This window comes from Cydia pomonella, chromosome 21, assembly GCF_033807575.1.
Source record: "Cydia pomonella isolate Wapato2018A chromosome 21, ilCydPomo1, whole genome shotgun sequence".
NCBI lineage: Eukaryota > Metazoa > Arthropoda > Insecta > Lepidoptera > Tortricidae > Cydia > Cydia pomonella.
Genome location: NC_084723.1, coordinates 1,037,489 through 1,054,929, shown reverse-complemented (window position 1 = coordinate 1,054,929; position 17,441 = coordinate 1,037,489). Strand labels below are relative to the sequence as shown.

The 17,441-nt window shown below is 36.0% G+C and overlaps 1 protein-coding gene across 1 annotated transcript in view; it reads right to left on the bottom strand.

Moving 5' to 3' along the window:
- LOC133529544 (octopamine receptor Oamb) overlaps positions 1-17,441 on the bottom strand; it is a 256,980-nt gene that overhangs the window by 57,365 nt on the left and 182,174 nt on the right. The window contains exon 3 of the mRNA XM_061867287.1: positions 8,216-8,358. Coding sequence (XP_061723271.1) covers positions 8,216-8,358 — 143 coding nt within the window. The remainder of the gene's footprint in view (positions 1-8,215; positions 8,359-17,441) is intronic.

Sequence of the window (17,441 nt, the reverse complement as noted above, 5' to 3'; positions counted from 1 at the left end):
GCTACCTAATAAAGACCAGCGTTGAAGGCGCTTATTCCCATGACTTACAACTTGTCCAATATAAGTGAATCCGTATACGTATCGTAACTATGAATAAACAAGGTTCACATTTTTATATTGGTTCTCTTGTGCCGTGCGCTCGGTGAACGATTGGAATATATAAATACCAGGAGTAACTACGAATTACCAGTGATTACATTATCTCTTGTCAAGCGTACCTGTCTTTTCCGAAAAACCATCAGAAGTGAAACCTCGAGATCCCTATCAACTGAGATCATATCGTTATACTGGTTTTCTCGAGGCGATACGCTAGTTGAACATAGTGAATAGTCGACCAGGGTTTCAGAAGTAAAAAAACGAGGGTCGATTTCATGCTTTAAAAATATGATAGTCAATCATTTGATATTAATCTCAGTGTAACTCGCTCGCTCAGATATTTGCTTGTGGTGAGAGACGGTCTAAGATTAGGTAATATCAAATCATTGATATTTTTTAAAAATCGAAATGACTTAATATCACTTTAAGACGACAATGTAAGAAGTATGTACGTCTCGCCTACACATTTGTATAATGTTATTAGTTTTTCTCTGTTGCACCTCGAGGAATACGCAAAATATAGGGGTCTCTCTTGCGCAGCACTGTTAACTATATTTGGTTATCCCTGTTGCTCGTTGTGCACATGTACATTACAATAGTGTGTAGTACTTGCAAATGAATGGGTGCTGGACCAGATTTTAGTTTTGTCAACTATTAACGTCACATATCTACCCCTTTTACTTACATCAATGTTTCAAGGCTTACCATATTCTCGCGAGACGAATTTAAATTAAAATTGATTTTCTTAATTTACAATTAAGTATTTTTTATTAAACAAAGCTTTTTGGGTTAAGCAGACACATCTGCTAACGATGCTATTAAGCTTAACAATAAATTAAAAGGGAACTCCGATAGCCGTTCAAGAAGTGTAAAGTTTAACACTCTTACAGTAGATGTCGCTAGGGACGCTTCCCTAAGGCGCATATAGTGGAAATATTCGCTGTTCTCGCGTATAGTCTCGGTAGCTCAGCTGGCAGAGCATGGATCCAGTGATTTTATACACTTAGTTTTTCTAACACCTTTTACGTATGTATTACATTACGTTTATGCATACCTCTGCAATGTAATTTCCCTATAAAATATGCATTTTTCTAGCTATAGACTATGGAGTAGCTTTTACAGTGTACTCGCAACCAGGGATCGGAAACCGGTATTTTTTGTATGGGAACGAAAACGGTATTTTTTCGTTCTTTGTTAATTATTCCCTTTCTAATTGGGCAATCTAATAATACGAAGTCGTTATCTAAAAACACAACCGAGTCCTATATTTAGAGTATAAAATAAACCGAAATATATGTTTATTTCAAAGTTTTTCCAAGAAACCGGTTCCGATCCCTGCTCGCAACTAAATGTAGACATAGGTAAATAATACAGTTACCAAATAGCCGGCTAAAATAAACCTCAATGCCCAGTCATAAAGTCCATAACTATTTAAAATGCATTATGTACTGGGACATAACATAACAATAAGCCATCATTTTCGTAATTAGACACTTCGCCTGCACTGAATTTCTCATCAAAATAGCTTTTACCTTACTTAATAGTATAAATTGATCTCAAAATCTCGGAAAACTATACGAAATGACAGATCAGCTTAAATTGGTTAAAGGCTTATGCTAAGTTTGCAATGGAAATAGCGGCTGCTAGCAACAGATGTGTCTAGCGAAGGGATAAATTTGAATTCAGCTGCCATTCAAAACACGACTTTAAACTAAGCCATTTAAGTGTAAAATCAATTGACAGCTTTCACGATTTCAGAACACGATAAAAACAAGCGAATATCGACGCTTCGCAGTGAAGCTACGTTCGAAATTAGAATGGTCTTTAAAACTAGACGCAGAATTTTAACAAACGATTTTGAATTCTAAGTGCTCTAGACAAGGTTGGATTTTAATTGGAGATATTTATATGAGTGTCTCTTTATGGAGGTTATTAGAACTTGGATTATAAACGCTCGCTGAATGCAGGCAATTTGAGCGCTTAGAAGAACCAGTATACGCCTAAGTGTGTTTTGACCTCCGACACAAAAAAGGGGTATTTATATGTTTGACACCAATGTCTGTTTATCTGTCTGTGGCATCGTTGCTCTTCAACGGATGGTCCGATTTTGTTGCGATTTTTTTTCATGAAAGAGTTTCCATGCGGTGGTTAATTACCTTATATGTTCGATAGAAATCGATGCTGCAGCAGAAAATGTTGTAATTTAAAATTAATTTAGAACAAGCAGTAACGTTTGCGAACGATGTTATTAAGCATAGAATATACTTAGAAGTGGAAAAATTACTGCCTTGGGTCAGATTTGAACTCACGGCCTCTGGATCGATACCCCAGCGCTCTGCCAACTGAGCCACCAAGAGCTCATCCATAGCCAGCAAATTTTCCCACCATAATGGTACGAGTAAGTAAGTAAATACATATTCTTTATTGCACCAACATACATTTTACATACAATTAAAACTACAAATGAATTTTAAAGGAAAATAGAACCAGGTAACAACAGGCGGTCTTATCGCTAAAAAGCGATCTCTTCCAGACAACCTAAGAAAAAAGGAGAAGGGTCTAGGGGATCCAGAGGCCGTGAGTTCAAGTCTTAACCAGAGCAGTAATTCTTCCACTTTTAAATTTATTCAAAGCTTAATAAGTTATAATGGTTTGAAAACGTTGGATTCTCGTGTACCTACTTGATAAGAAATTGGAATATAGTCGGGTCGCATTGAATCGGTTATTTCCGTAGTAGCTTTTGTCCGTCGCCCGTTGGATTTTAAAAAGTAAACATGTCTTTGTCCGTTGAGTAAGCTGAATGGCCGAAATTTTAAAGGATAACTGTAGAATTTTCAGTTTATGTGACACAGGTAAAATTATAAGTTGTATAATATAATTATATATGTGTATAATATTATAATTATAGGGCTGGGTATCAGCGTTAAATATTACTGTTAGTTGTGATTTCTTTAATTAAAAGGTAGCTTGTAGCTTTAATTAAAAGGTAGCTTGGAGCTTTAATTAAAAGGTAGCTTGTAGCTTTAATTAAAAGGTAGCTTGTAGCTTTAGCTAAAAGGTATTTTTGAAACGTAATTTTTGCGTCATTTTACTGGTTCGTTTTTTTTTCGATTTTGAGTAGTATAACTATAACACGTTCGAAATATAATTTGAATGATTACTTAAACAGGTGCCTTATACCTGTTTTAAATAGAGTAGAAGAAATAAGTTATTAAAATTAACTGGACCATGAATGTGATGCCCGTAGTAGGAAACTTTCATCGGCATTGCTTTTTTAGTTGTTTAGAGAAAATAAAATAATAACGAGTTACGAAATAAAATTGTCAAGAAGTTGAGTGGTATATAAGGCATCAGCTGAAAGTTAAAAATTTATTATTAATGAGAATTCGAAATAGCTTGGGCCAGGAATATGACGCCCGAGATATGAAAGTTGTATAAAAGAAATTAGTCGACGTTTTTAATCTAATGTATTATTTTATAAATAAATGTATGAAGGATGTACATTATATTCTCAGTTTATACATGTCTGAACCCTTAAAATAGTTTTGTTTGCTATGATTGTCATTTCCCTGGGAAATAATACCAGATAAAATACCTACGCCACGACAAGTTAAAGATAATTAATGATTTTTACAACTACGGTTAAACCATATAGATGAATAGTTTAAAAAACACTAGAAAAACACGCTTATGATACGATATTCCATCATGGAATGCCAGTGCCTATCTTCCGACTTCATCACCAGATCTTGAAACCTAGTCGTGGTCAAAGTTCATTACAAGACTTTTCTAACAAATCCAAACACAGCTATGATACGATGTTCCATCATGAAGTTCCAGTTCATATCTTCCGGCTCCATCATCAGATCAGTTCGACAGTACTATATTATTGTATTGTCATCAGGACTACATACAGCTGCCATTTTTCATGACGCTACGATCCTTGGAATATGGTTAAATTAGTTACCTTAGATTCCATTACATAGTTACATACAGGTCGACCTAATAAAAGCGTGTTAATAAAGAGGTTCAGACGTTTCGAAAAACTTATGTTACATGTTATAGTTGGATTATTAATTACGAAATGCAATTGCAAAAAATCAGCTAATAATCAGTGGGCCCCTCAAATATTGCATGCGTGCCTTGCGTACTGGAGCCACCTGGCTTGAGTCGTGCAGATGGAAAAAGACCGGACGGACTGACCTTGATTCCATGGCGAAGGGGACGCTGTCTCTTGTGGGACGCGACTTGTGTAAGCACCTTTGCCGCGTCCCACTTGAGGCAAACCACACGGTGTGCTGGCTCAGCGGCGGAATCCGCCGCTAAGCTAAAGCACACTAAATACTCCGCCCTGGAATCAAGATACGATTTCGTACCGGTGGCAATAGAGACCGCGGGGCCCTGAGGCTCTGAGGCTCGCCGCCTGATTGCAGAACTGGGTCGGCGTCTTCGGGAGAGGGGCTGCGACCCCCGCTCTGGATCGTACCTGGTTCAACAGATCTGAATTCCAGTGCAACGAGGAAATGCTGCAGGCATTATGGGTACTTTTGAGCCATGTACGATGCAGGGTGGAGGCGCATATTAGGTTACTTACACATATGTACTAGTTTTTAGATAGCTCTTTTTAGTATTTTGTATTTATAATTAATATTGATGTTTGTTCGATTACATTACGCTGTTGTTTTGATAATTTAAATTTGTGGTAATAATAAATAACCATACCTAATTTCATCATAATTTGCATGTGTTATCTATACACGAAAATAAAAATAATAAGTAGGAGCTATTAAACACTTCACTTATTTACTCACTATACCTAATATAGTAGTAACCTAGTAAATTCGTGTTTCAAGCTTGCCTAATTCCCTAACCAAAGCAAATACCATATTACCCAAGTTTGTATTGGCAAAGTAAACATATCATACATATTCCTTGACGTATCACAAGCCAGCTTAAGGTAAACAAACCACGAGACTTGAACAAGTAACTTGTATGCAAGTTATGTGATATAACTTGGGCTGAGTAATTATATACGTAGGATGATGTTAGTAGCCTAATTTATATTAGTTATGCTGCGTTTAGACTTATAATTAACTTTTTAGGGTTCCGTAGTCAACTAGGAACCCTTATAGTTTCGCCATTCCCGTCTGTCTGTCTGTCTGTCCGAGACTTTGCTCCGTGGTCGTTAGTGCTAGAAAGCTGAAATTTGGCATGGATATATAAATCAATAAAGCCGACAAAGTCGTACAATAAAATCTAAAAATTGTAAAGTGGGGGTGAACATTTTTTTTTGCTTCAACCCTACAGTGTGGGATATCGTTGGAAAGGTTTTTCAAAACGATTAGGGGTCTTCAACAAACATTTCTTGATAAAGTGAATATATTCCGAGATAATTGCTCCGAAAGAAAAAAAAAATGTGTCCCCCCCCTCTAACTTTTGAACCATAGGTCCAAAAAATATGAAAATTTTTTTGGAAGTAGAGCTTAAGAAAGACATTAAATAAAAACTATAGCGGATATGATCAGTTTAGCTGTTTTTGAGTTATCGCAAAAAGTTTCCCCTTCATAGTAAAAAGACGCGTACACCCACAGTTCATCCCTTGGTTAACAATCTACCATACTTTAAGCTCCAGTTTAGCTTATTGTGGCAGAAGAGTAACTACGGAACCCTACTCTGAGCATGGCCCGATATGCTCTTGGCCGATTTATTTACATTTTTCATTCTGTTATTTTAGAAGTTAAAGGGGTGGGGGGGGGGACACATTTTACCACTTTAGAAGTGTCTCTTGCGCAAACTATTCAGTTTAGATTTTTTTTTATTAGAAACTTCAATATCATTTTTAAAGACCTATCCATAGATACCCCACAGGTATGGGTTTGATGAAAAAATTTTTTTTTAATTTCAGTTCTTAGTATGGGGAACCCCCAAAATTTATTGTTTTTTTTTTTCTATTTTTGTGTGAAAATCTTCATTCGGTACATAGAATACATCTACTTATCAAGTTTGAACTATATAGTTCTTATAGTTTCGGAAAACAGTGGTTGTGACATAAACGGACAGACAGACGCAAAATGGCAAAAAACGGAACCCTAATAACCATCAAATGCAGCATATCATAGAACGAAAGGCAAAGAAGAGACCCACATTAATATTTAGGTCATACCAACTCTTACGACATTTTCATACACTTTGCTGGTCTGACGTTGAAATCTCCTACGGGAGAGTCAATTTTCTTTACATATTGAATTACTAACCAAAAATTTTAATCACGAAAAAATAAATTTGTCGCGAATTTTATTTAGGCAATGTCTTCCTATCTATTCGAGAATAAATTCCTTCGTAATATTTTTCTTTCATTTGCAATTTCCAATAAACAAAATGAATTTACGTCAAGAGACCTATTATATATTTTTTTCCTTCTTTCAAATAAAACTGCGTGCATAGAAATAAAAGACAAATTATATTAATTTCGATATTAACTTTGTCTCCCCTCTGCTCGAACTCTGTAGAAGAGTTCAAAACTCGTTTTGAATTCGTATCTACTTGAACAACTACGTGAAGAATTATGCGGAAAATCGATCTTGTTGCTTAACTTTTTTTCTATTCTTGGAAGAAAGCTTATGACCATCATTACTTATAAACTTATGGATATATATAAAATTATGAATGTTGAAGTCGTGATCCTGAATATCAATGTCATACTTAACAAATTTCTCCATGGGACTAACAACAAAATAACGAAAAAAATATAATGGACACCTTGAGAGTTTGAAGCAGACGGAAGGAGGGACGAAACTCAAATTTCATACATTGGTATTTTATACATTCTTGTTAATAATAGAGAGCTTTTCAGTCGAGTACCGTGTTTAGTTTATTAAGCTTGCTGAGTGGCCAAATTAAGGTAGTAGTTGTCGTCTGTAAAATCTGATAGAGTTGCCTGGGGCATCGTCCCCAGGACGCTTGCTGCATTTTCCTTGGATTGCCAGACTTACCCGCTGAACGTAGTGATAGCGCTCTTAGAATCAATCATTTAGGTTACTAGGAGCGCAATTTTCATGTTAGTAAGTTTCATAGTTGTTACTTGTTACATTGTTAGACGATATCTTTGAGTATGAAGTAATCTTTAACCAATTTTCATGAAAACTTTGCAGTAACATAGTACATACAAATACAACTTTTAAATTTGAATATGAAGAGGTTAAGCCAAGAGGAGTATGAAGGATTAAAATACACTCGTATGTATATGTAGGGAAGTTTCAATTTAAGATGAACTAGTACACTAAGACTTAGTATCATTCACTTAAATGGCATACTTTCTTAGCACGTTGTAGAAACTCTTACTATAACAGTGCCATCTATTAACTTACTTCGAAAACTTCCTTAGCCATGGAAAGCGTTAGCATATGCCCCCACTAACTGGGCACATTTCAAATATCACGTACTTACAGTACATATTCTTGCCATACATTCTGTCTCAAAGTTGTTCCTAGAGACTATGATTTCAAAGTTATTTAATTAAGTTTTACATTATTAATAAATGGACTAATAACAAACATAAAATACCTAATGATGACTCAATGTTTTTGTGTCCCATTGAGCAAGCAAATCGTCCCTAAAACATGGATGGTCTTTGCTGAAATATGACATTCTCTTTTTGTTTTTTTTTTTATTTAAGTTGCCAATGTGCTATCTTTCATGCATTTATCGACCGAGCGTTAGCAAAGGTCTTTGTTTAAGTTTGGACAAAAATACTATCGTATGTCCGGATGTTCTCAACCAATTCTCGTGAAATTTTGTGAGCAGGTTTGGTAGTTGGATAAAATGTTTGTGTCGTTTCGTTTTTTGGAAAATGTTCAAAATGGTAGAAATCAGAGTAAAGGACTTAAGTGCCAATAGGGTCTATTGGACTTAAGACCATTGTGAGTTCGTTGTGATAATGACTTAACGAAGTATTTTTTTGTACATTTTTTAAGCGTATGACCTTGTTCACACCTGTACCTGTACGACACTCAGTATTATACTCAAAATTTCAATGTTTTTGTTTCTTTTTCCTTTAAACGAGAAAACATTTAAAGCGTGTTGTAGAAACTTTTTCTTATAGCGCCATCTATCGACTCACCTCGAAAACTTCCCTAGTGGCAGAAAACGGCAACACAGCTACTCCAACCAGAAGATCGGCGACTGCCAATGACACGATGAACAAGTTTGTGACACTGCGCAGTTTCGACGAGCACAGGACAGCGGCGATCACCAGACAGTTGCCTGGAACAATCAAATACAAGTTTTAAAATTATTTTAAAACGGATCACTAACTAACACAGGCATTATAACTAACTAAATTGACTAAGTCCCACAGTAAGCTCAATAAGGCTTGTGTTGAGGGTACTAAGACAACGTTATCAATAATATATACATATTTATAAATACTTAAATACATAGAAATCACCCATGACTCAGGAACAAATATCCATGCTCATCACACGAATAAATGCCCTTACCAGGATATGAACCCGGGACCATCAGCTTCGTAGGCAGGGTCGTCAAATCATGTTAATTATAAGATAAGAGATATGCAATGTTTTTAAAAGATGTGTCCCGCCGTGTTTCTCGCCGGTCCCATTTTGGGATACCCTCCTGCAATTTAGAAGGGATTTAAATGTTCTCTGGCAGAGGTGTAGGGATGTACTACCCGATGAGGAAAACGATTTGTATTGATATTAAAATTTTATGGAATACCTATGAAAATTATGGCAAATGAAAAATTATTACATCATAAGGTCGTGGGGACCTGGCGCTCACAACATTTTTAAAGAGCTTTCGATGCGCCTCGTGGAGGCAACGGGTGACAAGAGGGCTGGCTCTTACCTCTCACAACGCATTGGCATTGCTGTCCAGCGCGGCAATGCCGCCAGCCTTCTAGGCACCGAGCTGGAGCCGATTTTTTATTTATAACTTTAGTTGTAGTTTTAGTTTTTAATCTTTTTCCTTTTAGCTTTATGTAGTTTTGTTTAAGGTATATTTTAATGTAGTTTTTATTTTTTATTTTTCAATAAAAAAAATATTATAAGGTTGGTTCAAATTAAATTATTTATTTCATTAATAATCCCATTTCATAGCAATGTCTCAAATACGGACAGACAAATCTGTCCGCTATCAAACAACAGGTTAGGGACTATGACATTTTCTTTCTGGTAATTTTTGTGCGATATTATTTACTAATACTTATATGGACACATGTCTGAAATAAACAATTTTTATTTTTTTATTTATTTCTTGCATTTATTGACCGAGCGTTAGCGAAGACTGATCCCCGTTTCAGCTGGAGCAAAAATGCTTTCGGATGTTCTCCTCTACGGGTCGTAATGTTATTCTCAACAAATTCTTGTGAAATCTTATGTGCAGGTATGATGTCTAGATTTCTCTTGTTTATGTTATTGGATTTTTTCAAAATAGCGGAGCCATACATTGCTTTTGTTTTAAATTGTAAATATTCTTTTATTTTCAATGGAACTAAAGGTCTGTTTGTTATCACTTAAGCTTATATATATTAATATGTGACTGTTTGTTTCCTAAATAAATTTAAAAAAAAATTGTACTATCGGGGCAAGTAGGTAGTACAGTCAGCATCAATAGTAGCGGATGAAACTACGCGCCAAAAGTATCTGATATTCCGGATAACTTTTCCAAATATAGATGAATCTCTAAAATTTTATTTGCATTCAAAAGTATGTCTTTTACCGTCTTAATTGTTCTACATATAGAACCACCACATTTCGTTAAGCTGTTTCAGAATGACTTTTGATGCTGACTGTACAAGACGTGCATTTCGGTAAAAAAAAAAGAATCTTGTCATTACCACTGTAAAGCTGAGGACAAAATATAATTAAGACAAAAAGCCTTATAAATATTGAATGCAGTATTAAATATAACAACAATCTATCTACTCATTTCACTAAGTAAAAAAATGCTTAAACAGTTCCATATGAGCCTATCGAACAAAACAATAACTGTACTCCTAGTGTAAATTTATTCGATAGCGAAACGTGACGTATGCGTTTGCGTTAAGATTTTAGTTTCCAAAACGTCCCTCTTGGCGCGCTGTTTCTAAATCCCATACAAAATGAGACTTAACGCAAACGCGTACGTCAAGTTTCGCTATCGAATAAATTTACACTAGGGGCTCTGCTTTGAGTATGTAGGTAAAATGTAGTCACTGTTCGTTTATTTTTATCGTTTTTCCAATACTTAGAAGTGTTAAAACAGTGAACATTACTGTTTTTCAAACATTTGTTGCATACATCAGTTAATCTTAATGAAAATCACTTTAATGTGTGCTTGACAGGTTCTTTTTTTCAGTCTTGATAGTCTAAAAAAAAATTTTTCTTAAAAATACGTAAAGAACTGCCGCTCGTCACATTTTAAGGAAAACCTCCATCTTAAAGAATTTAAAATTTCGCAAACAAAAAGTCAAGTGGAATCGGAGAAAATAAAACGGCGAAAGAAAATAATTTATCCCGGAGACGAGACACTGTTATAAAATTTTCAGCGCGTATAAATTCATTATGCAGGGAATTGGGAAATATTGTCACCAATCCGCTTTCTGGGAAAAGGGAATTAGTTATTTGTGCAACAAGAGAGGAAAGTTGATATTTCTTGCGAGTGTTGATTGAAAAACACGAGTTGTAAAATAACTTTGCACCTCAGTAGTGAGAACATATTAAAGGCAAAAAAAATTAAACATCAAGTAAGCTATCCACATTTATTTACATTCATGAATGAAAGGCATCATCATTATGATGAACGCTTGTCTCACTCACTGGAGTGAGGAAAGTAGGCATGTTCGAGCTGCTGAGGTGAAAAAATAAGTGTAGATGTGGGTGAAGAAAATATGAGTAATTATTTAGCGCTATTAAAATGAAATATTTTCAATGACAATAAAATTTTGAATTGTAATGACATAAGATCGAAAAAAATGTTAGACCTAACTTATGAGATAGTACAAAAAATGCCCAGTTTTTAAATGAAATTAGGAAAAAGAAAGCTCGCTGTACATCAGTCACCTGCAATAATATACCTACTACACAACGAAGGCCGCAAAAATATCTGACTTACGGACCGATTAGAAGAATGATTAATACACGTTTAAGATCTTAAAATGATGATTAAAAGATCGCTAACTAACCGACATGTCAACATTGACGTTTATTTCGATTCCGCTGTGATCCCAATAAGATCTACTTATATGCGATATTTCTAACGTCAACGTGACATTGGTTGCCCGAATCGAGCTGCTTCTATCAATTAAACGACATACAAACGATATCTTACTGAGAACTTATCTAAACCGGAACTTATCATTATCGTATCTCATTCTGCGAACCGGGCCGCTGATCTTATATGTATGTGTTATAAAATTCAACATGTGCCATCAACCCTATTGTAGGTATCAAAATGTTTTTCCAGCATCCCTAGTTGAAAGAGGGTGGATTCCGCGCTGAGCCGCGTGTCGGGATGTCAAGCTTAACTGACAGTTCAACGTAGATGCGCCTAAAGGGCTTATAATGTTTCACAGTTAAAGTTAAATTTATTCAGAGCAACAAATTAGCAGGATCAATTCACTAAATGGGCATTTTGAATGTCATCCCGCTTTGTGTGGTAGGGCACAGCCAGAGGATGTCATTCCAGATCTAGAGCAGAGTCCAACTGGGGAAGTACCTCCACCTTACAGAAAACACCAGCCAAATAACACTAGACCCTACTCATAGTGTTGTGTTCCTGCCGGTGAGTAAGGTTGCCAGAGCTCAACGAAGGGGGGGCTTTAGGGTCGGCATTGCGCATGTAACTCCTCTGGAGTTGCAGGCGTACATAGGCTACGGAAACTGCTTACCATCAGGCAGGCCGTATGATTGTTTGCCACCGACCTAGTATAAAAAAAAAACTAGCTTATTAACGCTATATTTTTTATATTGTGTGATTATTTCATGGTTAGGTTTTTAGGGTTTTTAAATGTTATACAGTGTGGAAAAAAATTATGGGCCTTGGAGGGAAATTGCCTTAAAACCTTAAGTTAGCTCATTTCACTTAAAGTACTGCATTCATTTATTTTATATAGTCTCGCCCGGGAATCGTACCGATTAAAAATTCCGAAAAATAAACACTTGCTATTTTATTCCGCTAGTCAATACAGTTAGTGTTAATTAATGTTAAAATTTAACATTAGATCTTACAATCGTCTGTCGTACAAAATATCCATAAAATAGAATATGTAGCACACGAGAATGTTATTAGACAAGCAAATTGTTAAATTTAAAGGTCCCTTTTTAGTTTTTCTTAAATAACTCGTAAACGGTGGGCCATAGCAAAAAATGTTCTATCACGAAAATAATCTATATAAAATTGCCTACAAGAAAGATTCAGTACACTTCTTCATTAGGAAGACAGATTAAGAAGAAACTTTGCACATAATATGTTATTAGTTACTAATTACTAAAGTAATATTAGTTTGCTATTACGCTAAGTACCAATAATGTCCAAGTCAATTAGTGACATCGACTTCTAATTAGGTAATGTACCTGCCGTGTTTATAAAGAAATTAATGTTTCCTCCCTCTTGTCTCTTTGACGACCAGTCTGGCCTAGTGGATCACTACTCACCATAAACAAATAAATCCGATGACCATCGGCTTCGGCTTCATAGGCAGGGTAGTGACCCTGATGGTCCTGGGCTCAAATCCTGGTAAGGGCATTTTATTCGTGTGATGAGCACGGTTATTTGTTCCTGAGTCATGAGTGTTTTCTATGTTTTTAAGTATTTATAAATATTTATATGTTATATATATCGTTGTCTTAGTACCCACAACACAAGCTTTATTAAGCTCCCTGGGGGTTTTTGGTGAATGTCTGTAATAATGTCCTGTACTATTTATTTAATTTTCACCACACCAACTGCTAAAGGCCCTCTTGATTATTCAAAAACTAATGAGAAAGTTTCATTTTATCCACATGTGGGGAAAAGTAATCAGATGCAAATTTAGAGTTGTTTCCTTATGTTAGCTGGTAGAATTGACTTTTAAATGATGGTTTTGAATGAAATGATATTGCTTTTATTACGTACGTTCATTTGTATTTGATATGGTTTTTGGGTATTTCATAGTTAGTATTTTCCTCGCGTTAGTGTGGTGAAAAACTTTGCGTTTCACTCGGAGGCAAAGTTTGTGTAACCCTCGTGCCTTGAAACCCTCGCAACGCTCATGATTCCAATCCTCGAAACACTTGCTACCTTCGTGGGTCAATTTTGGAATCTTTCGCTTGCTCGGGTATCAATATTAACACGAGCGGTTAAACAACAACCCCCCTAGTAAAACAAATAAAAGAACTTTTTATATTTTTTTTATTCTTACCGACAAAAACTATCGTGTTGTGTGTTCGCCGCATAAAATGACTCTTTATATTCTTGATAGCCCAGACTGTGCATGTGTTATTTAACGTCATAATTACATTGAAGTTTGACGTTTAAAATAACACTTGCACCATCCCATCGCTGGCATCTAAATCGCGGCCAAGTTAACTTAGTCTAACTTTATAGAGTTCATATAGATTGCTACATCTTAAAACGAATATTGAGTGTAAACGCACCTTAAGTATATTTTCCCAAAGCATTCCTCGCAGATGTCGGCCGCAGGCGTCGTCGAAATATTGAAAAACTTTTGAATAAATAAGAAGTTTCCCAGTTTCCAGTCTGACAAGTGGCGATACCAGGTGGCGCTGACTGTCTGTGATTTACATTGGTGTTATTGAGGGAAATAAGTTTGATGCGGCATTAAAATTTAACAATAGGGAATATTACGAAACTGCGTAGGGGGCGCCACTACTACAATCCATCACAATCGGAGGGTCTACTGAGAAACAAAATCGAAATTTCGTTATCTAACCTCTCTATCACTCTTGCATATTCGAGCGATAAAGAGGCAAATAAATAAATTCCGCTTTTAGTGTTTCCTTGTAGGTCCTTTGTAAACACACTGCCTTGATGCATCAATGTCATATTTTATTATCTGTGAAAACCTGTCAAAAACAGTTCAAGGCACAGTATGAATTTACACTTTGGTTTACGATAGGTGCTAGTGCTGCAATCTGGCGGCAGAACAATGCAGTAATACCCCCTATTTGCTATAATTTGCAGGTGTCCATGGATGACGGTATTTACTTACTAGGTGATTTGTCTGCTTGTTTGCCTCTTTTCAACAAAAAAGTTTAGATACAAGTGTAATTCACTCGCAAATTCTATCTACATAAGTAGCAAATTAAACTCAAATTTGATGTTAAATTGAGATGAAATAGACATCGACATTATTAGGTACTTTAAAGTGAAGTTTAAATGATATCAGTCGCGCGCAAATTTCGCTCATACTTCGTCGAATTGGCCTCCTAAACCTATTGTAATGCTACGGCGTAGAAGCGTAGAGGTATCTACAACGCGCGTAGTAGGTACTTAATAGTCCGTGTCATTCACGATGACGCGCAGATTTCTCAAATCTAACCTTTAATGACATGGCAATACGAGTCACAGAGAGATTAAACATGATATTCTAAGGCATATAGGCCAGTTCGAACGTGCACAGAGTACTTAGTCAATATGCCAATCGTTCGCTCCGTAGCGAATGATACAGTAATCTCTCTCTACCAGAAAGTTTCGTGTCCGCAAAGCACAAAAGTCATTTGTTGGGCAAAGCATTCATTTTTATAACAAGTTACCTGACGATGCTTTAAGATTACCCTTGCCAGCTCTTTAGAATTACTTAAAAATGTCATTGATGTTGAAGGCTTATTACAGAGTCGAGGACTACATGACTGACAAACATGCATGGTCCAATCCAAACCAGAAATTGTAAAAATAAGTATTCAAATCATTGTATTATGTGTAGAGTTATAGGTGACACAGCTCAGGTAAGAAAGCACATCAAATATTTTATGTACCTACATGAAATACCTATTTCATAGCAATCAGATTTATATAATGTATATTTTCATTTCTTTCTTTATTTTATTTTTATTTTTCTTTTGTAAGAATTCGATATATTTTCTGAAAGACCTACGTATTTGTATGATTTGATGTACATAATATATATATTTCTTAATCAAATTTCTATAAAAAAAGTAATTGCATGATTTCTATAGTAATCTAAATTGTATTTTTTCTTATTAAATGCATGTTAATTATAACATGTAATGTTTTGAAAAGATGTGTCCCGCCGAGTTTCTTGCTGGTCCAATATTGGGATACTTTTCTACAATTTAGGATGGATTCAAATATTCTCGGGTCAGAAGTGTAGGCGCATTCAACATCAAACAAGATTGGTTACATCATCGAATGAATTAAATCATGTTTAATTTTTTTATTTTTTCCGACGGGTCCATATTGGGATACCCTCATCCAATTAAAGGGAGATTTAAATCTTGTCGGGTCAGAGGTGTAGGGTGTAACTTTATTTGACGTTCATAAGCGCATTGTGATATGCCTACTTGAATAATAAACTATCTTTATCTGTCACTCTTCCTAGTGTGAGAGAGACAGTTGCGTTTCGTTCGCTATGGAGCGTAAACGATTAGCATCTTGGCTAGGCACCCTGATATCCTAATCACATTAACTGATGTCATTCAGCTATCGTACATTTCGCTAGTATTTGTCCTTAAGGGTCCACACAGAACGAGGCGCCTCGAGAGGAAATTGCCTCGCGAAGCAGTTCAGTCGGTAGAGATGTGCCTTGCCCGAGGCAATGCGGCCGAGACACGCCTATACAGACAGAGCTGCTCTGCGAGGCAATTTCCTTGCGAGCCAGTTCGTCCTGTACATGTATTGGCACAGGCGAGATGTAAAATAACTAAATAAGATGATTCAAATATCATTCTGATGTCAGTGTACGTTCGAATTGGCTTGTGAATTGTGGCTTTCCATTAGAAAAGGTTCCTTGTACACATGTAGCATAAGGACCCTTTACTGATGGAAAGTCACAATTACCTATTAAACTTAAGGACCAAAGTTGAAGTATTTAATTATAATTGGATCATTTTACAGTACCTACTATTTTGTTTCCTAGAGACCAAACTGCTTATTTTCCGAGAAATGTTTTTAGCTTAACCAATAGCTCCTGAATAATGTATAAGATGTTTAAACAAACCGAGTCTTTTAAGGCTTTGAAGTCAAACATCTAGAGTATTACTAAAGCTTACTAAGCTATTAACGCAGGGTAACCAATACAATACAATACAATACAAATCCTCTTTATTGCACAACCTCAGAACAAATGTACATGGAAACACATATAATACATGAAGATAGAGTAAAACAACAGGCGGCCTTATCGCTACAGAGCGATCTCTTCCAGACTACCTTTAGGAGGTAGTGGAGAAATGAAACTTAATTTAACTAATTAGGAGGTGCAAAAAACTAAATTAAAACTAAATAGCAGTAGAGACAATACCTTTAAAATTTAAGTCTACAACAGTAAGGAAATCATACTTACATCAATGAACACAATACATATACATACATACTACTTACATAATTATATACCTACATATATACATATATCCAATATTATATAATTCTTGCCAAAAGTGATAACCAGTAACGCGGACAGAAACACTAGGGAAGAGACAGATAATAGGGACCGTGCACGTTGGAGGGTCTGCCATCTTGTGGCTTGAATCGGAACCATAAACATGTACATTTACACGTCACGTGTTTTCTTGTGCATAGTAGGTTCTGCCATCTTGTGGGCTACATCGGAACAAAAAACACCACATTTACGCCTCGCGCCAAAAATCTGACGGCTCCTGTGCTGCCTCCTACAGTTCATGCACGCTCCCTACTAGTCTTTAAGATGTGATTAGAAAATAGCAAGGGATTGAGCGCGTCTTAGTTCTACAGGAAGAGAGTTCCATAATCGAACAGCCCGAAAAGTGAATGAGCAATTATAAAATACAATACAATACATATTACAAAAGAAAATTGTGTAGTGATGGGACAAGGAAAATAAATTAACGAGTTGCTTTATTTTTTTATTAAACTTTTCATTTAATAATGTCGCTCTTCAGGTAGATGTCGCTAGGGTCCCTAGACCCATATGGTGGAAAGATTCGCTGGCTATGGATGACGTCTTGGTGGCTCAGTTGGCAGAGTGCTGGAGTATCGATCAAGAGGTCGTAAGTTCAAGTATCACCCAAGGCAGTAATTTTTCCAGTTTTAAATTGATTTCAAGCTTAATTATATCGTTCGCAGACGTTTCTGCCTTTTCAAAATTAAAGGTCGGCAGGGGCACCCGCCGTGTCCAGCTGATCGCGCAC